This window comes from Chaetomium tenue, assembly GCF_020726465.1.
Source record: "Chaetomium tenue strain MPI-SDFR-AT-0079 chromosome Unknown F5144scaffold_1, whole genome shotgun sequence".
Classification (NCBI taxonomy): Eukaryota; Fungi; Ascomycota; class Sordariomycetes; order Sordariales; family Chaetomiaceae; genus Chaetomium; species Chaetomium tenue.
This window is the reverse complement of record NW_027117329.1, coordinates 4,099,269-4,120,866: the sequence shown is the minus strand read 5'-3', so window position 1 is coordinate 4,120,866 and position 21,598 is coordinate 4,099,269. Positions and strand designations below refer to the sequence as shown.

The window sequence follows — 21,598 nt, the reverse complement described above, 5'->3', positions numbered from 1 at the left end:
GTTGGCTTCACTTCACTCGTGAGTGGGAAAGGGGGAAAAGGTTGGGGCATAAAAAGCAGGGGTGGGCGGGTTTGTCGATTTAGATCATGTTTAGGATTGTTAAAAATGACGTTGATAAAATTTCTCAAGTCGCCCCCATCACATACAACATCCACATCATGAAGGTCTTGTATCGTGTTTCGAGATCAAGGTAATATTCAGACTCAACTACACCCACGCTTAGAAAATTAACAAAATATCAAACCCACACTACCCCTACCCTAACTCCTCCCTAGACATGCGGCACCGTCAGTGGTGGCTGCAACGTTATGACCTTCGTAGTGACCACTGGGGACTTGGTCGGGCACGGCGGAGGCGTAAAGGTAGGCCACGGCTTGCAATCGGGGAAGCAACTGGATGATATGTTAATTTCTCTCTTTCTTCCCCTTCTAAAAAAAGCCAAGTTGACTCTGTAACTTACCCGCCGTACATCATACCGCACTCGTTGATGCCATCCCAGCAGACAGAGACGTGGGTGTTGCAGCTGGCGGCTTTGGTGGTGGAGGTGGTGAACTTCTTGGTCGGGGTGGGGGTCACTGGGGGCTTAACAGTGGGCTTCTTGGTGGTTGTGGGATGGGGTTTCTTGGTGCTGGTTGGTTTGGGGGTAGGTTTCTTGGTCGATGTTGGGGTGGGTTTTTTGGTAGTTGGCTTGTGGGTGGGCTTCTTGGTTGTCGTGGGAGTGGGCTTTTTGGTGGTCTTCGGGGTGGTGGTCGGCTTCGGCTTGAGGGTGGTTACTTTGGTAATAACCTTGGTGGTGGTAGGGACGGGAGGCTTCTTAGTGGTCGTCGGGCAGGGCGGCGCGACGGGTTTGGCTGAGAGGTCACAGACGTCATAACAACTGCCACGGTTTCAGTAACCACCCCTTCTCCCTAGCCACCTGGATACACCTTCTCCCTAGCCACCCGGATACATACCCGCCGTATTTGATCCCGCAGGTGTTGATAGCATCAACGCAGATAGTCTGAGACTCGCACTTGTCGTCCAGGTTCACCACCGGAGCGGCAGCGGCCAGTCCCGCAAGCAGGAGGAGGGAAGAAAATAGGGGCATGGTTGCCGCGTGATGCATGTTGGGCGAGTGGTATGTCAATTCGGACTCAACGGCCGAGAAAGTCCCAAGATAGGAAGGTGAGATAGCAAAGATCAAGAAGCACGCACTAGCATCGAGAGATGGCGAGCAACCCAGAGATATAGAAAGGCCTAGCCGGGTCTGTAGCAAACATTGCCCCTGAGGGCAACGGAAGGTAACTTCATACTCCTAGAGCCGGCAGTATAAACTTCCGCAAGCATACGCACATGGTAACCTATCATGGCTGAGAAGCTTAAAGGGTTAACTCTATCGAGCCGTCTTGGTCAACCACTCAAAGGTCGACTTCAACAAAACTCTTCGTATCCAATCCGTAGATACTGTTCCAATGGAAGCCAAGGCGGGTGCTTAAGGGGAGCTTAGCAGAAAGGGGTAAGGAGGAAAAAGTGCTCCGTCGGAAGTCCGCATAGCTGCAGGTACGGTAAGGAAAAAGGTAGGGTTGCGGAGAGGAATAGGCTAAGGTACCCAATCCCGCGTTTGAAAGGCCCATGAGGCGTGACTACTGGATAGGGATAGGTCAATGTGTAGCCGGCGAAGTTCCCCGTCCCTTGCCCTGAACCGTTACAACGGTATGTCGGACATTTTCTCCTCTACCTACACATACTGTACGTCATGGAGTTTTGCTGTCAGTGTGGGAGGGAGGGCCTGGATGCCTTGGCGTTGCTCCCGCAGTCCAGCCATGGTCTGATTACTACTTGTCGATATGCAGAACAGCTGTTGTTGAGTCCAGATCTCGCGGTTGGCGGCGGGTTACTGCGGAGACCAAGGTTGTGAGTCTATCTTGCCAAGTCTCGCGGTTGACGGCGGCTTACTTCCGAGACGAGGGCCGTTGTGATGAATGTGATGATTCCCATTTATGAAAATGCACCGATTGTCATTCGATCCGTTGTCGAACGGGAAGGAGACAAGTGGATATCAAACTTGGGACAGGTGAGGGTGGTCAGGCAATCATGTTAGTAGGAAATGCTACCAACGGAGGCTTTAGATTAAGGATCGACAGTCTTGAGTCTTTTCTAGAACTTTGTGATCGGCGATGGAAGCCGGGTTCGCAAGAGGAAGGCGAAACAGGCCAGCTAGCCAGAGGCAGTCACGACCAGACCAAGTGAACGGGTAATAATCCAAAGTCATTTGGGGTGCCGTGGCACTTTCCCTCTGGGACACGGTCCTCTGTTTTTGTGCGAGGTGGGCAGGTTATTTGAACGCGCAATGATAGATGAAATCAGAGATCCCTTAACCGGGTGTCTGGGGGAGATAATGTGCCGGAAGCTAAAAATAAGTGTTTGCCAAATTTCGACTTAATCAATTGTGCTTGTCCTGCAGCTCTTAATATCTGGACGGGAGAATCCGCCAGAAACAACACCAAATTTGCCTGTTCTCCCCCTTCGCGGAAGGGCGCGGCAATACGCGGCGGTAGCACAAGCAAACTCGAATGATGTCGGTGGGGTGTTTACCAACAAAACTCGTTGTGGGAGGAACGTGGGAACAAGATGCACAATGGTGAAGGATCCGAGGAGGACCGAGTTGCGCAATCACATGGATGTACGAAGTAATGGGGAAGGCGAGACCAACAACATATAAGAATGCTGTGCCTTCCGTCTGAATGAACAGTGTTGATCCATTCGACAGTCTGAGACACGAGTCAACCAACCACTGGACCTCCCACAACGACCTAATTATCACACAAATAACAACAACAACAACGACAACAAAACACCCACATCAACAATCAACTCCAAAAACCCGTCATCATGAGACTCCAAGCCATCACCCTGTCCCTTCTCGCCGCCACAGGCCTTGCAACCCCCATCCGCCGGGACGTCGGCCAGGCAGTCTACACCCTGCGCCTCACCTCGTACGTAACATCGCCCATATCACCACCACCCCCACCACCAAAACCAATCCACAAACCTACCAACTAACAACCCCCTCACAGACCCGTCAAATCCCTCGACGGCCTCTACCTCACCACCTCCCCCCCCCAATCCGACACCGATGACACCACCACCCTCGGCGTAAGCACGTCGACCACCCCCTCCCCCGCCACCAAGCCCGTCCGCTTCTACCCCGTGCGCAACCCCGACACCGACCTCGACGAGCTGCGCCGCGCCAGCGACACGGGCGGCGGCGCGCTGGCCGTGGTGGGCGCCAACGGGCTGCTGGACTTTGCGGCGCTGGCCGACCCCGAGGCCGTGCAGGCGCCGGATGGGACGACGGTGGATTGGACGTCGTTCCGGTTGGGTGCTGAGAAGGAAGGGGGTGCGGTTGAGTATGTGGGTAAGGGGGGTGTGGCGGAGGGCAGGTGGGTGGCGTTTCCGGTGGGTGGGGAGGGGGAGAGGTGGAGTGTTAAGTGGAGGGATGGTGAGTGCTGCTGCTGCTCCGGTTTCTTTTTTTGGGTTTTGAGTAAAAGTGCTGACATGTCGTGTTGTAGTGAGCGCGTGGACCACGGAGAACTACATGCCAGTGGAGGTTGTGTACGAGCTCGTCAAGGAGGAGTAGTGTGATTCGGTGACGGGTTGGGGCGAGTGGTTGAGGGCCAACCCCTGAATGGACTTTCAGGTGGTTGTTGTTATGATCACGGGAAAAGTTTGTTTTCGAATCCTTTGCTGTTTGTTGTATTGTATTTTTTCCTCGTTTGTTCCCTTCCTAAAACACCCTCGGTCGTTGTTAGTCAAGCAGCATGGTCACTGAAATCGACCCCCAAAGCTTCGTGGTTGCTGTGCAAGACAACCCTGTGTGATATTCGCTCAGATATCAAAAATGAACCACAAAAAACCTAGAACCATCCTATTGTTATTGTGACAAAGTAAACTCCAACCATGCAGGAGACCAGGGTAAGTTTACATATCTACCACGTCCGTTATTCAGGACTCACACCGCCACCCATTCTTTTGCCGTCCACGCCATTCCACACATCAGGATATCCTCTTCCCTTCTGCTCCATCACAGCTTCCCCATTGCCACCCCCCTTTAAAAAGCCATCTCCTTCTTGATCTGGGCGATCGCCAGACCGGGGTTGAGGCCCTTGGGGCATGTGCGGGTGCAGTTGAGGATGGTGTGGCAGCGATACAAGCTCATCGAGTTGTTGAGGGCGTCCTTGCGCTGGGCCGTCTTCTCGTCACGCGAGTCGACGAGCCACCGGTACGACTGGAGCAGGATGGCGGGGCCCAGGTACTCCTCCGAGTTCCACCAGTACGAGGGACACGACGTCGAGCAGCACGCGCAGAGGATGCACTCGTAGAGGCCGTCGAGCTTCTTGCGGTCCGCCTTGCTTTGCCTGTATTCTTTGCCCTGTGGTGTGTGTCAGCCCCAGCTCCGGTTCCAGACTCCGTGCGCGCATTGTCCACTTACGTCCTCCGCCGGCGTATCCCTTTGCAGGTACGGCTTAATCGATTTGTACTGCTTGTAGAACTGGGTAAGGTCGGGCACCAGGTCCTTGACGACGTAGGTGTGCGGGAGCGGGTAGACTTTGAGCTCGGCGTTGTCCTCGGTGGGGATGCGGCCTGATGATTTGTTAGCCTCCTCTCCCCCCTCTACCCCTCCACTCCTCCAACCTCATTCCGGTCCAAACATACACAAGCAGGCGAGGGTGTTGGTTCCGTTGATGTTCATGGCGCAGCTGCCGCAGATACCCTCTCGGCAACTCCGGCGGAAGGTCAGGGTCGGGTCGAGCTCGTTCTTGATGCGGATCAGGGCGTCGAGGACCATGGGCCCGGTCTTGTTCAGGTCGAGGGTATAGCTCTGCATCTTGGGCTTCTCGGTCGGTGTGTCGGGGTTCCAGCGGTAAATCTGGAAAGTCTTGAGTTTCGCGGCGTCGCCCGACGCCGACTGGCTCTGTTGCTGCCCGTCGACGACCTGGGCCATGCCGCGCACGGCGGCGGGAGCGGCAGCGGCCGCGCGCAGGACCGGCCTGGACGCTGCGCCGAGCAGGAGGGATGCGGAAGAGCGGAGAGCTGCCATTGTCGCGGGACGGGCGATTGAGATGCGCTTGCACTGACGACGTCGACGATTGCTAAAATCACGGCTCGGAAAAGACCTCGGGATGTCACGCACTGCTCGTTGGTGGCGGCGATGCCATTGAACTCGATGTGGGTCTCGCTTTGCCGGACCTCGGGCCAGGCGACCAATGACATTCACTGGGTTTGAATTGACTCTTCCGGCGGTGCCCGTCGCCCGTGCCCTGCAACGAAAAGCTCGGTAGCAAGTGCTGCAGCGGCCTTCTGGGTCTTCCCCGCCTAGAGCTGCTCCACCATTCATCGGCAACGTCACAACTCGGCTGTTGGACACTGAAACATGAGGCTCACTTACACGTGAGAGTTGCCAAATCGGTGCGAGTTAGTTGTCAAACCTAGTAACTGGCTCAACCCAACGAAGTGATGTAGCTAGTTTCGGCATGGAAGTGTGAATGTGTTTCAGTGGTTAGGGGGTTTTACCGTTTTTACAATGCGTGTGCTTCCCCAATTCAGCCATGTCGAGTCTCCCTCATGATAAACAATTTGAACCCGTGGTGTTTACCACATCTGGACCATCCTTCAGCGCTTTAAAGCCCTTTTCCATGTCGTGTGTGAATGCAACAGCATCAATCCAGCCACTTATCCTCAACCGGGTCGTACCCCAACACCTCAGGCTCAATATTAAGGCTTTTGAGCATCATCATCATCGTAAACTCCTAGAAATGGTCAGCTCGCGTCCCGCATCCCCCATTCAGTACACCCAACCCAACTTACCGACTCTCCACTCTCTTCCTCCTCCTCCTCCTCCCTCTCCTCACCCCCACCACCATCACCATCCCCATCCTCCCCCTCCCCTCCCCCATCACCACTCCCACCCTCCTCCCCTTCACCACCCCTCCCCCCATCTCCACCATCATCATCCCACCCCCCTCCCCCTCTCCTCACCCACCCCCTCGTCCCCCTCCAAGCCCGCGCCCCCCCCATCCCATCCACCCTCCCCCTCACCAACCCAAACAACTCCTCCGCCGCCAGCCGGCTCGTGGCCTTCCACCGCGCGGCCAGGGCGCACAGCTCGGCGTCGACGGGCTCGCCGGGCCGTTTGGCGTGCGCGGCCTGCTCGATGCGTTGTGCCTGGCGTGCGAGGTCGAGGCGGGCTTGGGTGGTGCGGAGGGTGGTGGTGAGGGTGGTTTGGGTGTGCTGGATTTGGGTTAGGAGGGGGAGGGTGGAGGTGGAGGTGGAGGGGGGTTTGGGGGTGGGAGGGTTGGGGGTTGTGGTGGTGGTTGGATCCTTGGTTGGGTTGGAGGTGATGCTTGCGGGTCGCTTTGGTGGTAGTCCCGGGGTGCTGGCGCTGGCGAGGCTTGGGCTGGTGGAGAGGGGGGATGCGGCGGTCAGGCGGTGGCCTCCTCGTGCTGGCGCGGGTGTTGCGGGGGTTTGAGGAGTGAAGCTCGCCGCCGTGGACGAATTCCGGTTGACGCTGGGCGAGGGTGCACTCTCTGTGCCAGGCTCGGTTTGTTGCCGGTTGACGAGGGGCGATCTGAACGGTTTCCGAAGGGTGGCATTCGCAATTTCAATCCGTCGTCGCTTGGCGGCCGGGCCGCCGGGGGTTTGAAATGACATTGTGGTAAGTGTGGTTGCGCCGCATTTTTGATCTATCACATCTTATCACTTGCTGGATGGCTGGGTGTAATTCGTGCGGACGGGGAGATCTAGGTTGAATTGTGAAGTGAAAGTTGGTTGAAAATTTAAGGTTAGGTAATTATTTTGTCAAGTGTGGTCAATTACCTTAGGAAACCGCAACTCATGTTGATCAACCAAAACATTGAAAGTCATGCATAAATAACTCTGTAGAAACAACATTCTAGGCACAGCCCAGCCCTGTCTTGTCTCGGTGCTCATCACCTACATTTGGCATTTTGCCGTCTCCAGAGCCTTTAACGCTGTTATGATTCATGCAACCAATACGCCGCTACTCCATACCTAGGTACCGCGGTATGTACTTTACCAAATACACATATTTCAACTCTTATCATTAATGTCCAACCCCTCCAGCAGCCCACTGCCCAAAGTTTGGATCCCCGGGTTGTGGGAAAAAGCCCCTTTCTTGCGGCTGTTGCTGTTGCTGGTTTCCAACTGCTGCCCCTCCCTGAACGCCTCCTTGTTGCGCCTGCCTCCTCGCCTCCTCCTGCCGCCTGGCCGCCTGCTGCCGCTGTTGGCGGTACATGAGCAGGAAAACCAGCGCGGCCGCCAGACCGAGGATCATGACGCTTTCCAAGAGTCCATCATCGCCGAGATCCAGATCATCCGCATCCGTCATACCGTCTCCGTACTCCTCATACAGATCATCGTAGTATTCGGGGTTGTCGTCCTGTAGGAAATTGTTGATCCAATCCGTGAGGGACCATTCCTTCTTGAGCGCTATCGAAGCAACGTCTGTCAGTTTCAAACTCAGCCACCGTTTGTCCGGCGCACTCACCTGGTTCGTCTTGAATAGAGTTGATTCTGCCGTTCGTGAGGGTATTCCAGGCGCTCTTTGCCCGCAGCTTCAACAGGCTGAGCGAGACGGGGAGGTAGGCCTCCTCGTTCGTCGCCCGCGCCGCGTCGTAGTAGCGCTTCGCAAGATGATAGTCTTGGTTCAGGCCGATGCCATGTTCGTGCATCCATGCGAGATTGTACAGCGCCTGCGCGCTCTGGTGGTATTCGGACGCCCCGGTGTAGCACTGAACGGCCTTGTCCACGTCGGCATCGGTGCCAATCCCGTACAGGTAGTAGTCGCCCATCTTGACGAGCGCATCGATATTCCCCTGGCGGGACGAGCGTGTCCAGTAGATCAGCGCCAGAGTTGGGTCCTGGAGGATGGCCGCGGTTGGCTGGTGGGAGAGTAGCTGGGCAATGGGTAGGCGGGATTTGGCGGGATCGAGAATGTGAGCGATGTTGTTCTGCGCCTTCTCGTATCCCTGCTCAGCAGCACCCAAGTACTGAAGAAGCGCCAGCTCTGTATCGCCGGCCTCATATGCCAGATTGGCCTCGGCCCATGATGAGACAAGCGGCTCGGCCCTCTCGGCCACATGCTTGTAGTAGGACACAGCCGTGCTACACGATCTCTCGTGAGTCACCCCGATATTGTTGGCTTCGGCAAGGTGATAATAGGCCTCGATGTTAGCCCACCGGGAGGCAAGCTCGAAGTAATGGTTCGCAGTCGCCACGTCTTCGTTACTCCCGTGGTCGAGGTAGAGATATCCAAGCTGCACCTGTGCGGGCCCATAGTCTTGGGTGGCGGCCGCCTTGAAGTAGTCAATGGCCTGACTCGCGTCCGCCTTGACGCCGTATCCGTTGAGGTATAGCAGGCCCAGGCCGTGCTGAGATTGGGAGTCTTTCAGGATATCTCCACGCTCGAACCAGAACTTGGCACGGTCAAAGTTCTGTTCGACTCCTTCTCCGCGCATGTACATGCGTCCGATAAACCCTGCCGCCTTGCCGGCCGTCTTATCCAACCCGGTCTTGGGGCTATCGACAGGGCGGTTCTTCCGCCAGTACTTTTGAGTAACGTCAACGAAATACTTTCTGGCCAACGGCACGTTCTTGTCGAGGCCCCTCTGCCCCTCGTAATAGATCCGCCCCAGGTTGAATGATGCCTTGAAGTCGCCCTTCTGCGACATGAGGTCGAGATACTCAATAATATCTTCGATAGAGGCATACGCATCCGAGTTGGGGTGTGCCTTGAGAGCGTTATTACCCGCACTGGCGACGCTAGCGCCTTCTCCGTAGGCGCCACCACTCTCATCAGCGATTCGGTAGGTTTCTGTGATCCAGCTCCTGCCCCCTGGGGGACCCGAACGGTACCACGCGATGGCTTTGTCGGCCACTCGCTTGTAGTATTTGACAGCCATTTCGCAGTTTTTGGGTGCCCCGATTCCTGTGTGATGTCGATGCGCTATCGTCATCTCTGCCCTCGTATGTCCCTTGTTCGCGGCGAAGCCGTAGTAGAGGAGAGCTCGGGCCTGATCACGCTCCACAGCTCCTCCAATGCCCGTCGAGTACATCAACCCCATCATGTACAGCGCTGAGCTGTTGCCATTGAGCAATGATAGCTGACGGTAGTAATCAAAAGCCGTGGGGAAATTCTTCGGGTGCGAGAAGTTGCCGTAGAAGTTCATCTCGGCGAGGATGTAGAGGGCATCGGAGTTGTTCTGTCGGGCGGATTCCTCCAGAAGCCTAGTCGCTTGTAAAAGCTTCCCGTTGTGCGCGTTCTTGGACGACGACTCGGGAGTTGGGGCGCTGAGGCGGAGGGTGGGGACGGCCTTGAGGGCGAAGTGTAGCAGCGTTCCGAAGACGCCATGTTGTTTCCGCGCCCGGTGGTGGAGAGGCTGGTGTAACTTATGTAGCTCAACGAGAGCCGACTCGACGAGTTCGGAGCCTGGTGCACGTCAGTGATGTTCCCGGAATTCCGGAACTACCTGGGTGATAGCGGAGGGCAGGGCCGTACCAGGTTCCCGGGGCGTTTGTTCCCCTCTCTGTGCGGCTATCTCTGCTCGAAATGAGTCGCCATTTGGGTGTCCGGTCGCGTCGCCACCAAGAACATGTTGATCGGCTTGTGCGTCGGCGAGGGAAAATGCGATGGCCTGCAAGAGCACTATGGAGGTGTGGTGTTAGTGGGTGGGATGCTGCTGCGCTTCCATGGTTCAGGGCGTGGGCTCACGGGACGACCAGAGAAGCCCTTTCATGGTGGACTTCTGCTAATAAAAAGATGCAATTCGCAGCTTTCAGTCCATGACTATGCTAGCAGTTTTGAGCTGATGCGCGTTCCGAAAAGAATGTCGGGCGGCTCATGCGGCCCTGGGAAACTGTCATCGGCAAGTTCATTCTTACAAGCTGTCCAGAAGAGCTCCCCACTGCGATGATGCACGCAACCCGTTACCTAAGCTGCTGCCAGGGGTTTTTGCGGCAGGCAATCCACCACTCCACTCTGTCATTCCGACAGGGGTACCTAAAAATGGCTTGGTCTCTCTTTCGTACGGCTTGTGAGTCGCTCCCGAAGCTCGGAATTTGTTGATAAAAAAAAAGAGTTTCAAGCACAGATAATCCATATCAGCGTAAAGAGACCAGAAATTAGATACGGGATTCCCAAGGTAAATTTTGAATATGGAAACCCCGCACTAAACTAGGGCCACCTTCAATCCTTTTTGGTCTCGATGTTTGTGCGCCGGCTTACACATTCACTACCCAGGCTAGGTTCTATTACAACATTGAACAAAAGAATTAGCAATAAGAGGTTTCGATATGTACCAGCTAGTCAATACGGAGAAATACTGGTATCCTGGACGAGACACTTATGTCTTGGATATCCTGCCCGTTACAACCGGATTCGCGACAACCGCTTCCGACCAAACCCTCAGCCTCTTTAACCCTTTGAGACTAAGCCAGGGGCCAACAGAGACAATCCGGACGGACCATGGGAATCTCACCGCGGCAAAGGTCTACAGCGTTGGCGACTCGGTGGTCTGCACCACGGGAGAGAACGGTACCATTTCGGTGTGGGATTTGCGACTTGACCCTTCAAATGCCCGGGCGATGCAAATAGGGGGTGAGTTTGTTCCGGTGTTTACTTAGATAGGGGGCATACTGATGAAAACCCACCAGGGGACCTTCCCAGTTTACTATCCCTAGCCTGCTCGAACGAGACAAACACGATAGCCGCCGGCACAGAACTCGCCAACCACCAAGCCTCCATCATCATTTGGTTTGCCCTCCCCTCCACCGTCCCCGGTCCGGCCCGACCCTTGCTTGCTAACCACCACCAGGGACCTCCGTTCCGCCACCGCCCCACGAACACAATACAACGAAGGCCACTCCGACGATATCACCCAAGTCAGCCTCCCTTCCCCCTCCCACCCCCACAAGCAACTAAACTAACCCCGCAACCAGCTGGCCTTCTCCCCCCTCACACCCACCCACCTCCTCTCGGGCTCCACCGACGGCCTCCTCAACCTAACCAACACCCTAATCAGCGACGAAGACGAGGCCGTGCTAGCCACATTCAACCACGGGTCGGTGCACCGGGCCGGGTTCCTGACGGGGACCACCGAGGTGTTTGCGGCGTCGCACGACGAGAAGTTTGCGCTGTACGACACGGCCGACGAGACGCCGCTGACGGGGGCGGCGACGCTGGACCTGGGCGACGTGCGGCCGTTGTTGGGCTGCCAGTACCTGGCGGATGTGGTGGGGAAGGAAGGGGGGATGGGGGCGGTGGTGGGGGTGGGGGCGCAGGAGTAAGTTTTGTGGTGGTGGTGGTTGGTGTTTTTGTTGTGCGGTGCTGACGATGGAATAGTCAGGAAATGTTCCAGTTGATTCACTTATCCAAGGGCGCCAACGGGTGGGGGTTGGATAGGGACACCGTTGTTGGGCTGCCGGGAGCGCACGGATCAGAGTTGGTGAGGAGTTTCTGCTTCTATGATGAGCAGCATGTGGTGTTTACCGCTGGCGAGGACGGCTGTGTCAAGGCTTGGAGGCCAGGGAATTAAGAGTCGGCAACGGCGGGGAGGCCTAATGAGTTTGCCTGACATTGGTCGTCCTGGCCGAGGATATGGGAATATGGGGCGGATCATGAGCCACGTGAATTATTTTACTTTACTATTGGCCATACTCTGAGACGACCTTCGCCCATCTAGATGCCAAAATTCTATAGACTGGGTTTGGCTATCTGTGGAAGCACCACCGATCTATTAAACGATGATCATATTGCATTAGAACCGCCGCTCCTTTTTGCAGACAACGCTCGAAACGCTTTTCCCATCCGAGAGCCGAGTTGAACGCACCGCACCGAGGACAAACCACTCACTGCAGGTTCTCAATCACAAGGGCGGAAGCACCGCCACCGCCGTTGCAAATACCAGCCACGCCAATCTTGGCCTTCTTCTCGCGGAGAACCGACGTTAGAGTCGTGACGATGCGGGCACCCGAGGCACCCAGCGGGTGGCCAATGGCAACCGAGCCACCAAACACGTTGACCTTCTCGGCGTCGAGGTTGAGCAGCTTGATGTTGGCCAGGGCCACCACCGAGAAGGCCTCGTTGATCTCGTAGTAGTCGACATCCTTCTCCGTCAGGCCAGCGTGCTTGATGGCCTTGGGGATGGCGAGCGCCGGGGCGATGGTGAAGCGAGGGGGGTCCCGGGCCGCGTCAGCCCAGCCGAGAATCTTGGCAATGGGCTTGATGCCGAGCTCCTTGAGCTTGGCCTCGGAGACGAGCACCACGGCGGCAGCACCGTCGTTGATGGGGGCGGCGTTCGCAGCGGTGACGGTACCACCGCTGGGAATGAAGACAGGGCGGACCGACTTCAGCTTGTCGATATTGAGGTTCTTGACCTCCTCATCCCGGTCGACCTTGATGGGGGGCTTGCCACGGCCGCCGCTCACCTCGATGGGCGCAATCTCGGTGAAAACACCAGCCTCGGTGGCGGCCTGGGCCTTCTTGTATGTGTTGATGGCGTACTCATCCTGCATCTCGCGGGTCAGGCCGTGCTCCTCGCTGCAGAGCTCGCCCTGCATGCCCATGAGCTCCTGCTTGCCGTAGGCGTCACGGAGACCGTCCTTCTGCACGCCGTCGACGAGGGAGGCGTCACCGTACTTGACACCGGTGCGGAGGTTCGGGAGGTAGTGTGGTGTGTTGGACATGCTCTCGGTGCCACCAGCCACGACGATGGAAGCGTTGCCGGTCATGATGGTTTGGGCACCGAGGATGATGGCCTTCATGCCCGAGGCGCACACCTTGTTGATGGTCGTGCAGACGACGCTCTCTGAGAGACCGGCATTGATGGCGCACTGCCGGGCAGGAGCCTGGCCGAGACTGGGAACAAGAGAGTGTTAGGAGGACATCGATGGTGGGGTATTTGGTGTTGTTAGTCGACTGGGCCACCTACTTGGCAGACAGGACATTGCCGTAGAAAACCTCCTCAACATCCTCGGGCTTGATCTCGGGCACACGCTCAACGGCAGCTGATGGGGTAGTTTAGTTAGTCGTGATATTCTGTCAGGGGGTGGCAACAAAACACGGAAAACAGAAAACGGTCTCTCTCTCTTACACTTGATGGCGTGGGAACCCAATTGGGTGGCAGTGAGACTGGAAAGACTCCCAAGGAAGCTACCCACGGGGGTTCTCGCAGCGGAAACAATGTAAACTGAAGGTAGACCGGCCATCTTGACGATTTTTGCGTGCAAAGACAATTAGACTCTTGGGATGAACTGGTTGGGCTCTTGGGATTGTCGGTGTAGTGGGGAATTTCTATAGTTGAGCAAGGAGTCGATGGCGCCGATAAGATATGCCCCTCCGTCGTGAACAAGGGTCCCTTGCCTCCCGTTTAGTCAGCGGCGAATAACAAGTGCCCGTTCTGCAGGGGTATGGCCGACCGCCGGACACCCAAAGAAGCGCCTCATCTGTGGCGAGTGCGGTAACGACTTCAGAAGCTTCAGCCACACAGCTCTGATCCATGATCCAATGCGCCAATGTGCGACGACCAAGCCAGAGTCGGTAATTTTTTGGAGCAGCCTTACATCACTGCACGCGACGCGACGGGAAAACGATTTTGGAGCCATTCGAAGACGAAACACCCATTTTTCCCGCAACCATGGACGACGATCTATATGACGAGTTTGGAAACTTCATCGGCGAGGATGTCGAGGCCTCTGAAGAAGAATCCGAGCATGGCGTGGACGTAGGCAACTTTGCCTACGGCGAGTACCCCGAGGCAGCCCAAGAAGCTCCCGCCGAGGAGCAGATGGATGTTGATGGTATGCACACATAGGAATGGTTGCGCTGGAGCTCGTAGCTAACTATTGGCAAAGATGAAGGACCTTCAAACGCAGTCATTCTCCATGAAGACAAGCAGTACTACCCGACAGCGGCGCAAGTGTACGGGGAGGGAGTCGAGACATTGGTGGAAGAGGAGGATGCACAACCCCTAACACAACCCATCATTGCCCCGGTCGAGCAGAAGAAGTTCAGCATCGAGGAAGCCGACCTATCGCCCGTCTACTTCGACCGCAGTTTCATGGCCGACCTCATGAACTTCCCAGAACAGATTCGGAACGTCGCCTTGGCGGGACATCTGCACCACGGCAAGACTGCATTGATGGACATGCTGGTTCTGGAGACCCATGCGATCACAGAGCGGTTGGACAAGCGGACGGGAAAGAAGCGGGACGAGCAACTCCGATACACCGACGTTCATGTCCTCGAACGGGATCGGGGCCTGTCGACCAAGGCCGCCCCCATGAGCTTGGTCCTCCCAAACACCAAAGGGAAATCGCATCTTGTCAACATCCTCGACACTCCAGGGCATGTGGACTTCGTGGATGAAGTGGCGGCATCATTGCGGTTGGTGGACGGCGTGTGCTTGGTAGTGGATGTGGTCGAAGGGGTGCAGGTCAACACGGAGCAGATCATCAAGCACGCGGTTCTCGAGGACATCCCACTTACGCTGATCGTCAACAAGATGGACCGGCTAATACTCGAGCTGAAACTACCGCCTAACGACGCATACTACAAGCTGAAGCACGTCATCGAGGAAGTCAACACCGTTATTGAGAACACAATACCCGGACGGGGTGCGGAGAGAAGGATAAGCCCCGAGAAAGGGAATGTGCTCTTCGCCTGTGCTTCCATGGGCTGGTGCTTTACGTTGGCATCTTTTGCCAAGATGTACTCTGACAGCTTCGGCGGCGTCAATATCCAGGAGTTCTCACGGCGGTTGTGGGGAGATGTCTACTTCAACCCGCGGAAACGGAGTTTTACCAGGAAACCCGTTGAGCCAGAAGCCAAGCGATCATTTGTCAACTTCGTCCTGGAGCCGATATACAAGCTGTACTCTCACACCATTAGCGAGAGCCCGGAGGACCTGAAGGAGACGTTGGAGAAGCTCGGAATCCAGCTCAAGCCGTCTCAATACAAGTCGGATCCAAAAGTACTCTTGAAGCTGGTCTGCGAGCAGTTCTTCGGTACGTTCCTTTCTACCCTACCGTCCTAACATACTAACGTGAGCGTAGGGCCATCAACTGGGTTCGTCGATATGGTCTGCCAACATGTTCCCTCGCCGGCCGAGGCTGCTGAGAAGAAGTTGTCGCAGTACTACACCGGACCGCTAGACACCAAGGTAGCACAGTCGATGAAGAAGTGTGACCAAAACGGGCCGCTGGTGATTCACGTAACGAAGCTCTTTAACACTGCCGATGCGAAGAGCTTCTACTCGTTTGGGCGCGTGATGAGCGGTATCGTGCGGCCGGGCACCGAAGTCCGGGTCCTCGGCGAAGGTTACTCGATCGACGATGAGGAAGACATGGTGTTGGGGAGAGTCTCTGACGTCCTCATCGGCGAGACACGATACAACATCCCCACCGACGGTGTTCCCGCAGGTAACTGGGTCCTCCTAGGAGGCGTTGACAACTCAATTGTCAAGACCGCCACCATCGTCGACAAGAAGTTCGAGGACGACGAGGACGCCTACATCTTCAAACCGCTATCTCATTTCACCGAGTCCGTTCTCAAGGTCGCGGTCGAACCCATCAACCCATCTGAGCTTCCCAAGATGCTTGACGGTATTAGGAAAATCAACAAGAGCTACCCCTTAATTACAACAAAAGTGGAGGAGTCGGGCGAGCACATCATTCTCGGCACCGGCGAGCTATACATGGACTGCGTGCTGCATGACCTGCGGCGACTGTATGCGGACATGGAAGTCAGGGTGTCAGATCCTGTCGTCCGGTTCTGCGAAACGGTGCAGGATATGTCGGCCACGAAATGCTACGCCATCACACCCAACAAGAAGAACACCATCACCATGGCAGCAGAGCCCCTGGATGACGGGATCGCCAGGGACATCGAGTCAGGGGCGGTCAGGATACGGGATCCGATGCGCAAGACGGCCAAGTTCTTCGAGGAGAAGTATGGATGGGACATCCTCGCGGCCAGAAGCATCTGGGCGTTCGGTCCCGACGAGATGGGGCCAAACATTTTGCAGGATGACACACTGCCAGCGGAGGTACGTCTAGCGTTGCATTTCCCACATCCGATGTCTCTGTTGGGACTGTCTACGCCTCATCGGGATCGTTCCGTCGTTTGCCTTACGCGTACTAACGATTCTTGCACCAGGTCGACAAGAAACGGCTGAACACCGTCAAGGAGTCGATCCGCCAGGGATTCAGCTGGGCCACTCGTGAAGGGCCACTCTGCGAAGAACGTAAGTCCTCCCCCCCAACTTGCCTGTACCTGGTTCGAGCGGTGTGCTGCACATCCCCTCCGAGCTCCTGCAGAGCAACCTACCATGCAAGATCTCCACCGTCGCACCACCTCCACCGGATCTCCCCCCTTCCGATCACAATAGGAAGCCACACCCGCAGGATCCACCCGATTTGATCAACCAACAGCCCCCTTTCCGGGAGAAGCAAACTCAGCCCCATCCCTTCTATCGTGCCATGTCGTGCCATTTCGTGCGTTCTGCTAACAACCAACCCTGATCCCAGCCATACGCAACACCAAATTCCGACTCATTGACATCGCCCTGGCCCAGGAGGCCATCTTCCGCGGCGGCGGCCAGATTATTCCCACCACACGCCGCGCCTGCTACTCGTCGTTCCTGATGGCCTCGCCCCGGCTCATGGAACCCATGTACTCGGTGTCGATGACGGGCCCACAGGACTCTGTCAGTACAGTCTACAACATCCTGGCGCGTCGGCGCGGGCATGTCCTGTCGGACGGCCCTATCGCGGGCACACCCCTCTACCGCGTGGACGGCCTGCTGCCCGTGATTGACTCATTCGGCTTCGAGACGGACCTGCGCATCAACACCCCCGGCCGCGCCATGGTCAGCCTGGTCTTTGACCGCTGGAATGTCGTGCCCGGCGACCCGCTCGATCGGGAGGCGGTGACGCGCCCGCTGCAGATGGCCACCCCGCTGGGCACCGCGAGGGATTTTGTGCTCAAGACGAGGCGGCGCAAGGGGCTGAGCGAGGACGTGACGGTGGCCAAGTTCTTGGAGGCTGAGTTTTATCAGAAGTTGGTCGAGGAGGGGACTTTGGATGGCGCTTGAGAAGTCCTGGGCCATGCATGCATGGTGTAGTCTGTCTGTCTGGAGTTGTGGCGTTTCAGGGCGCAGAGGGTTGTAAAGGACTAATACAACTGTTGACTTTGTGAGTCTGGTCTGGGGACATTGTGATTGTGTGAGACATGGCTACCTGCCCGTAGTTCCTACAACGGATGCGGTGGCAATCGAAGCCGCCAGGCCATCGTGATGGCCCTCGCCAGGCCGTCGTGATGTCGTTAGCATCTCAGGGGCAAACAAGCTTCCTGTTTTCCCACTCCACCCCCGATAATGAGATGGCATGATGACAAGGACAAGCCCAACGAGGGAAAAAAAAAACCAAAAAACCGCAGCCTTGCCTGGAAGTTCTAGATCCGGTGTCAAACAACACCAACAACCAACAACCACCATCCTAAACCAACACCCCCCCTTTTTCCCATCGACACACCACTGCAGCAACTCTGTGGCGTCGCTGATCGGATGTGGGCATGTATGTCTCACCGGAACAGGCACAAGGTAGGCTCGTGGAGGCCATGCCCATGTGCGGCTTTTTTTGAAGTTGTGCCCCCCCTCCTCCCCTTGAGCAAAGCTGCCAACGGCGGTTGGGCTGTGAGACAAAAACGAGGATGTGGATGGTCGTTCCCTACTCGAACAGGGAGGAGGTTAGAGATGGAATCGGCCGCATCGTGTGGCAGGCAGCAGCTGGCTGGATCTTCACATGTCGTTTTTCGGGGGAGGGCTGTGGAGGGAGGTGGAGGGAGGTGGGAATTAGGTTTTTTTTCCGTTGTCTGTTGGCGCTAAGGAAAGGCATGACGGACATGCAGGTCTGTTTGTGGGGTTTGGGCCGGACGGCAAGGCATGCAAAAGGTTATTTCGTCTGTTGGTTCGGTCGACCGTTGACAGGATGTGCAAGGGGGACGTTGCGGCTCGATCCACGCCCGATCCTTGCAAAACATCATCCGATGCTGCTGTCAACTTCCTTGACGGGGACAGCCCATGCGATCGATGGGCGGTCTGGGCAAAGGCACGGATGTGATGTCAACTGAAACACGCGGGAAAGAGAGGGTCTCGGAAGGCGTGGAGAGCCTGGTTTGGTTGTTCCACGCCTTGGTCCGTATCCGCCTCTCTCCTTTCCAGCATCAGACACAGTCACAGTACACGGTACCTTCTACCACCGGCGATCTCGGTTTCTTCATTTTCTCCTTCCTAGCAGTGAGTCTTCCTCTCCACCTAGCTACTCTCGGCAATCTCCATTTCTGTGCTCGGTGAGTGATTGCTCGGTCCGACTCAACGTCACCTGTTATGGCCTGCTCTGAGATGCCATGCAAGCAAGTGACGTGGATCAGGCACGCATGATGCCTGGGAAGCCGATAACAAACGGAAACAGCAGGCATCAAGTGTCGACAGCGCCTTCTTGTTGCCTTTGAGTTCGGCGTGCTCCGCATAGAGGTTGTCGAGAGGCAGAACTTGATGCTAGCAGGGGGGAGGGTTGAGATCTATTGCGAATATGCAACATGTTTACAAGTATGTGCTCTAAAACTAGCATCCCCTGCCGTTACGCAATCTGTTTAAACACGGAGACGAGGCCCAGTAGTTCAAACCGGGTACTGATTGAAGTAGATACCCGTCTTTTGAGTGACGAGAAACAAAAAATGTCTCACCCAAAATAGGCATGTTTGCTTAATGCCCGAGTGACGAGGCGATCGTCAACAAGTGTTTGAAGGAGTGGAGCGAGTGTTCAATCTCGGCCTTTTGGGAGGTGCTGAAACATATTGCATGTTAACATCCTGGGACGGGATGGCGGAAGCTTGAGTATTCCGCCGATTCGTATTGTTTGTATCTAGCCTGGTGTGCATGTATGTCGATCTTGACAAGTCGCATTTCATATGCATGTCTTCGACAAGTTGGCCTTGGCCTGGTTTTCAGGCGGTGTTCTGCACCGATTCTTATGCCGTGCAAGGGTGCCTTCAGTCGAGAAGCGGATGAGAACCTGAGAGCGTCCCGAGGGGGTGGGAGCGAGGCGGACCAAGAGTTCAGACCGAAGTTGTCCCACCAATCATAGCTAACTGTGCTTGACCGAGCTCTGCTTTGGACATCCGGTGCTGACTGTGTTGTGGCAAGCCTTGTTCAGAGGATTCGAATATTCTGCTGGCGGTCACACTAGCACATGAATGCCACGGCAAGGGACGGGTCCTTCGAGATGCCACCCAAGCCTTCAACCCGACCGGGAAAATCTTTGTAACGGCCTACCAGGGTAATCCACTCATGCACATGTCTCTAGCATCTTATCCACCATGCGCTGTAGCGTGTCGTTTTCCAATGCGGCTGCGACTCTTTCCTTGTCACCCAGCTGCTTGTTGACTTGGTCGTCTTGGGCATGTGACCCGTCCTTCATCCTGACGTCAACCCGGTAGTTGGGCGGCAGTGTTTGCTCCAGCCGACACCGTACGGCGAGGCCGATGACGGTCGCTAAGGAGCAGTGGTTGATGGTGGGGGTGAGCTCAACCAAAACGGTGACGAGAGCGTCCGGGTCTGGCAGCACAGCGGGGGAGGGATCCAGGTGGATGTCTGGGAGCCTCACAACAGACAGTTGTCCCAAGGTATGCGGGTGCTCAGGGTCCGAGATGGTGGATATGAGGTCTATGAAGCGTTAGTCAGTTAGTTCGTTGTTTGGTCTCCACGTGTGCTTGTGTTGTGCTTCCCTTGTCGTCGACAGGGGTGGGTTTCATGGACGACGGCACTTACCGTAGATATCTTGCGCATCCACATGGTCTTCGCCGTCATCGTCTCCTTCGTCTGATGATGAACTCGAGCCGAATGGCCAGGGGTGTTGGGGGAAGACGATGCTGTCACACTTCGAATCCGGGCCGTGCCTCGTCACAGGCCCCTTCCGCTGTCTGCTGGGCAGTTGTGACACATTCAGGATAGTGGGGTTGGCGTTCTCGAGATCTCTCTCCATCTTTGGCCGTTTGACAGAACAGTTATCGCCGTTGAACGAAACGTGGGGGACGGGCCGGAAAAGGCGATGTTACGTGGTATCCTGGCGTGGAGGATGGACGTAAGTGGAAGTGGAATAATGAAAATGTGCGCAAAGGGAGCTTGTTGGTGATGGATTGCAACTTTCTTCCTTGTTGACGCTGCTGAGCAATCGATTTGGCAGCTAAGAGAATACCACAGTAGAACCTCCGTCGCCTGCCAGGGTGTTCATGGCGGGGTTCCACCGTTCCACTCCACCCCATGCCCCACTACCTAGTTGGCGCACCTCAACGGTATTGGCAGCACCATCGTCTCAGGGCTCTTTGGAGCTTCCTATTTTTCCTCGCTCGAAAGTGATCCGAGGCATTCCACATTCCAGATTGATCTTCCGAAAACCAACTGATGTTTTCGCCCCACAAACCAAACTTGAGTTTTGAATCTTGTCTTTTCCGACCAACAACACCCACTACTGACATGGAAGGTTAAGTGCCGCATTACTTCGTACAGGGTACCTATCTATAGATTAACTACCTTTCCTTACCCTATGTCCACGTGCGACCACTCTCACCGCCCCCGACCGTCCCTCTTCGGAAATTTCATCATTGCGGCTTCGAGCGCGAAATCGCACATTTCATGCAATGCATCTCAGACATGGGTGCCGGCAAGATCCCGAATACGCCGCGTGGGGCTTCTACGATCCCTGCGCCGAAGCCACGACGAACACCACCAGAGCACCCTGCTTGGCGACTCGTGGTTCCCGGGTCTTTGAGCCATCCCCACGTTTAAGGCGGCAATGACGCAGCGCCTCTCGGACTTGTTTCTACAATAGGCCTGGGAGATGCTGTGTTGACTGCAGAAAAGAGACGTCGGATCCGTGATCTCCAACCTTAAATTCATCGCATCGTGGAAAGCAAGCCCGGTGCCTGCATCTGCCGGGACATGGCACGACACGGCGGGTCTCTCTGATCTCTGGTACTGGGCTGTCTGGCTTCCGTCCTGTGTCTCTTTCGGGCATGTCTTGCATGGCGTGGCCGGCATGGGCCCCTGGGGATCGCCAGCGACAAACCTTCAAGTTAGCCAAGAAGAAACTGGGCCTTGAAAAACAAAACCAACACCTTGTTGAGAGCCTTCTCTTTCTCGTCGTTTCCCTCTCCGAAGGACACACACGACTTGTGGACCCTTTTACCCAAAAGGATGGAGCAAGTCGGAAATCCATGGGTGATCCCTGAGCGTATCATCCGATGGTCTCCCGAATCAGCCAAGCTGCGGCCTTTCTCGGCACCCTGCTCGGTAACTGTTTTCTCCTCGTTCCTCCAACTCAGACATCACCTCGACAACATTGTTTTAGGCATGAGATCGCGAGAAGTGAACGCCACAGCCGGATTTACCAGCGGTGAATGCGGAATATTCACCCTCGGCATCCGACGGTAACCATTGGCCCACCCCGCTCTTTTGTGTCTCGCTGGATTTCGGGGCATGTGATA

General features: G+C 55.9%; 10 protein-coding genes across 10 annotated transcripts; 3 read left to right on the top strand and 7 right to left on the bottom strand.

Annotated features, from left to right (window-relative positions):
- Positions 1 to 4: 4 nt before the first annotated feature.
- Positions 5 to 1,559, bottom strand: F5144DRAFT_52791 (uncharacterized protein). The gene is made up of 3 exons (XM_066786868.1): positions 954 to 1,559; positions 461 to 877; positions 5 to 392 (listed from the first exon to the last, which is right to left on the bottom strand). The coding sequence occupies exons 1-3, from the start codon at positions 1,103 to 1,105 to the stop codon at positions 272 to 274; spliced, it is 690 nt and encodes a 229-aa protein (XP_066648899.1). The 5' UTR covers positions 1,106 to 1,559; the 3' UTR covers positions 5 to 271.
- A 1,232-nt stretch (positions 1,560 to 2,791) lies between these two features.
- F5144DRAFT_556663 (uncharacterized protein) lies at positions 2,792 to 3,904 on the top strand. Its single transcript, XM_066787991.1, has 3 exons — positions 2,792 to 2,975; positions 3,057 to 3,481; positions 3,552 to 3,904. Exons 1-3 carry the CDS (start codon positions 2,872 to 2,874, stop codon positions 3,617 to 3,619), a joined length of 597 nt encoding a protein of 198 aa, XP_066648898.1. The 5' UTR covers positions 2,792 to 2,871; the 3' UTR covers positions 3,620 to 3,904.
- F5144DRAFT_625617 (alpha-helical ferredoxin) lies at positions 3,905 to 5,157 on the bottom strand. Its single transcript, XM_066792234.1, has 3 exons — positions 4,696 to 5,157; positions 4,472 to 4,623; positions 3,905 to 4,411 (listed from the first exon to the last, which is right to left on the bottom strand). Exons 1-3 carry the CDS (start codon positions 5,078 to 5,080, stop codon positions 4,091 to 4,093), a joined length of 858 nt encoding a protein of 285 aa, XP_066648897.1. The 5' UTR covers positions 5,081 to 5,157; the 3' UTR covers positions 3,905 to 4,090.
- Positions 5,158 to 5,699: 542 nt separating this feature from the next.
- On the bottom strand, positions 5,700 to 6,882 carry F5144DRAFT_637654 (uncharacterized protein; the record flags this gene model as incomplete). Its single annotated transcript, XM_066792669.1, has 2 exons — positions 5,848 to 6,882; positions 5,700 to 5,789 (listed from the first exon to the last, which is right to left on the bottom strand). The coding sequence occupies exons 1-2, from the start codon at positions 6,688 to 6,690 to the stop codon at positions 5,700 to 5,702; spliced, it is 933 nt and encodes a 310-aa protein (XP_066648896.1). The 5' UTR covers positions 6,691 to 6,882.
- Positions 6,883 to 6,898: 16 nt separating this feature from the next.
- Positions 6,899 to 9,932, bottom strand: F5144DRAFT_556658 (uncharacterized protein). The gene is made up of 4 exons (XM_066787990.1): positions 9,770 to 9,932; positions 9,557 to 9,703; positions 7,547 to 9,487; positions 6,899 to 7,488 (listed from the first exon to the last, which is right to left on the bottom strand). The coding sequence occupies exons 1-4, from the start codon at positions 9,792 to 9,794 to the stop codon at positions 7,103 to 7,105; spliced, it is 2,499 nt and encodes an 832-aa protein (XP_066648895.1). The 5' UTR covers positions 9,795 to 9,932; the 3' UTR covers positions 6,899 to 7,102.
- A 125-nt stretch (positions 9,933 to 10,057) lies between these two features.
- F5144DRAFT_637632 (WD40-repeat-containing domain protein) lies at positions 10,058 to 11,591 on the top strand (the record flags this gene model as incomplete). Its single annotated transcript, XM_066792668.1, has 5 exons — positions 10,058 to 10,654; positions 10,711 to 10,810; positions 10,872 to 10,938; positions 10,996 to 11,339; positions 11,399 to 11,591. The coding sequence occupies exons 1-5, from the start codon at positions 10,351 to 10,353 to the stop codon at positions 11,589 to 11,591; spliced, it is 1,008 nt and encodes a 335-aa protein (XP_066648894.1). The 5' UTR covers positions 10,058 to 10,350.
- A 69-nt stretch (positions 11,592 to 11,660) lies between these two features.
- F5144DRAFT_556653 (Thiolase, N-terminal domain-containing protein) lies at positions 11,661 to 13,366 on the bottom strand. Its single transcript, XM_066787989.1, has 3 exons — positions 13,149 to 13,366; positions 12,987 to 13,062; positions 11,661 to 12,913 (listed from the first exon to the last, which is right to left on the bottom strand). Exons 1-3 carry the CDS (start codon positions 13,261 to 13,263, stop codon positions 11,905 to 11,907), a joined length of 1,200 nt encoding a protein of 399 aa, XP_066648893.1. The 5' UTR covers positions 13,264 to 13,366; the 3' UTR covers positions 11,661 to 11,904.
- Positions 13,367 to 13,541: 175 nt separating this feature from the next.
- On the top strand, positions 13,542 to 17,456 carry F5144DRAFT_52273 (P-loop containing nucleoside triphosphate hydrolase protein). The gene is made up of 5 exons (XM_066786752.1): positions 13,542 to 13,854; positions 13,909 to 15,060; positions 15,109 to 16,100; positions 16,211 to 16,298; positions 16,582 to 17,456. Exons 1-5 carry the CDS (start codon positions 13,692 to 13,694, stop codon positions 17,145 to 17,147), a joined length of 2,961 nt encoding a protein of 986 aa, XP_066648892.1. The 5' UTR covers positions 13,542 to 13,691; the 3' UTR covers positions 17,148 to 17,456.
- Positions 17,152 to 18,117, bottom strand: F5144DRAFT_52268 (uncharacterized protein). Its single transcript, XM_066786749.1, has 3 exons — positions 17,957 to 18,117; positions 17,293 to 17,781; positions 17,152 to 17,236 (listed from the first exon to the last, which is right to left on the bottom strand). Coding segments are annotated over exons 1-3 (525 nt in total). The 5' UTR covers positions 17,959 to 18,117; the 3' UTR covers positions 17,152 to 17,202.
- Positions 18,118 to 19,300: 1,183 nt separating this feature from the next.
- On the bottom strand, positions 19,301 to 20,220 carry F5144DRAFT_52265 (uncharacterized protein). The gene is made up of 2 exons (XM_066786747.1): positions 19,884 to 20,220; positions 19,301 to 19,778 (listed from the first exon to the last, which is right to left on the bottom strand). The coding sequence occupies exons 1-2, from the start codon at positions 20,095 to 20,097 to the stop codon at positions 19,402 to 19,404; spliced, it is 591 nt and encodes a 196-aa protein (XP_066648890.1). The 5' UTR covers positions 20,098 to 20,220; the 3' UTR covers positions 19,301 to 19,401.
- Between the last annotated feature and the right edge of the window lie 1,378 nt (positions 20,221 to 21,598).

Bases quoted from the DNA above. Each gene is read 5' to 3' on its own strand.
- F5144DRAFT_52791 (XM_066786868.1), bottom strand. From the start codon at position 1,105: ATGCATCACGCGGCAACCATGCCCCTATTTTCTTCCCTCCTCCTGCTT. The intron at 878-953 runs GTATGTATCCGG...AAACCGTGGCAG, and splicing joins TGCGGGATCAAATACGGCGG to TTGTTATGACGTCTGTGACC. The intron at 393-460 runs GTAAGTTACAGA...CATATCATCCAG, and splicing joins TGCGGTATGATGTACGGCGG to TTGCTTCCCCGATTGCAAGC.
- F5144DRAFT_556663 (XM_066787991.1), top strand. From the start codon at position 2,872: ATGAGACTCCAAGCCATCACCCTGTCCCTTCTCGCCGCCACAGGCCTT. The intron at 2,976-3,056 runs GTACGTAACATC...ACCCCCTCACAG, and splicing joins TACACCCTGCGCCTCACCTC to ACCCGTCAAATCCCTCGACG. The intron at 3,482-3,551 runs GTGAGTGCTGCT...GTCGTGTTGTAG, and splicing joins GAGTGTTAAGTGGAGGGATG to TGAGCGCGTGGACCACGGAG.
- F5144DRAFT_625617 (XM_066792234.1), bottom strand. From the start codon at position 5,080: ATGGCAGCTCTCCGCTCTTCCGCATCCCTCCTGCTCGGCGCAGCGTCC. The intron at 4,624-4,695 runs GTATGTTTGGAC...ACAAATCATCAG, and splicing joins CAACACCCTCGCCTGCTTGT to GCCGCATCCCCACCGAGGAC. The intron at 4,412-4,471 runs GTAAGTGGACAA...CACACACCACAG, and splicing joins GGGATACGCCGGCGGAGGAC to GGCAAAGAATACAGGCAAAG.
- F5144DRAFT_556658 (XM_066787990.1), bottom strand. From the start codon at position 9,794: ATGAAAGGGCTTCTCTGGTCGTCCC. The intron at 9,704-9,769 runs GTGAGCCCACGC...ACACCTCCATAG, and splicing joins AGGGCTTCTCTGGTCGTCCC to TGCTCTTGCAGGCCATCGCA. The intron at 7,489-7,546 runs GTGAGTGCGCCG...TTGCTTCGATAG, and splicing joins CTCTATTCAAGACGAACCAG to CGCTCAAGAAGGAATGGTCC.
- F5144DRAFT_556653 (XM_066787989.1), bottom strand. From the start codon at position 13,263: ATGGCCGGTCTACCTTCAGTTTACATTGTTTCCGCTGCGAGAACCCCC. The intron at 13,063-13,148 runs GTAAGAGAGAGA...CTACCCCATCAG, and splicing joins GGGTTCCCACGCCATCAAGT to CTGCCGTTGAGCGTGTGCCC. The intron at 12,914-12,986 runs GTAGGTGGCCCA...TCTTGTTCCCAG, and splicing joins GGCAATGTCCTGTCTGCCAA to TCTCGGCCAGGCTCCTGCCC.
- F5144DRAFT_52273 (XM_066786752.1), top strand. From the start codon at position 13,692: ATGGACGACGATCTATATGACGAGTTTGGAAACTTCATCGGCGAGGAT. The intron at 13,855-13,908 runs GTATGCACACAT...CTATTGGCAAAG, and splicing joins GGAGCAGATGGATGTTGATG to ATGAAGGACCTTCAAACGCA. The intron at 15,061-15,108 runs GTACGTTCCTTT...ACGTGAGCGTAG, and splicing joins GGTCTGCGAGCAGTTCTTCG to GGCCATCAACTGGGTTCGTC.
- F5144DRAFT_52268 (XM_066786749.1), bottom strand. The intron at 17,237-17,292 runs GTAGCCATGTCT...CAAAGTCAACAG, and splicing joins GTTGTAGGAACTACGGGCAG to TTGTATTAGTCCTTTACAAC.
- F5144DRAFT_52265 (XM_066786747.1), bottom strand. From the start codon at position 20,097: ATGGAGAGAGATCTCGAGAACGCCAACCCCACTATCCTGAATGTGTCA. The intron at 19,779-19,883 runs GTAAGTGCCGTC...AACGCTTCATAG, and splicing joins GGATGCGCAAGATATCTACG to ACCTCATATCCACCATCTCG.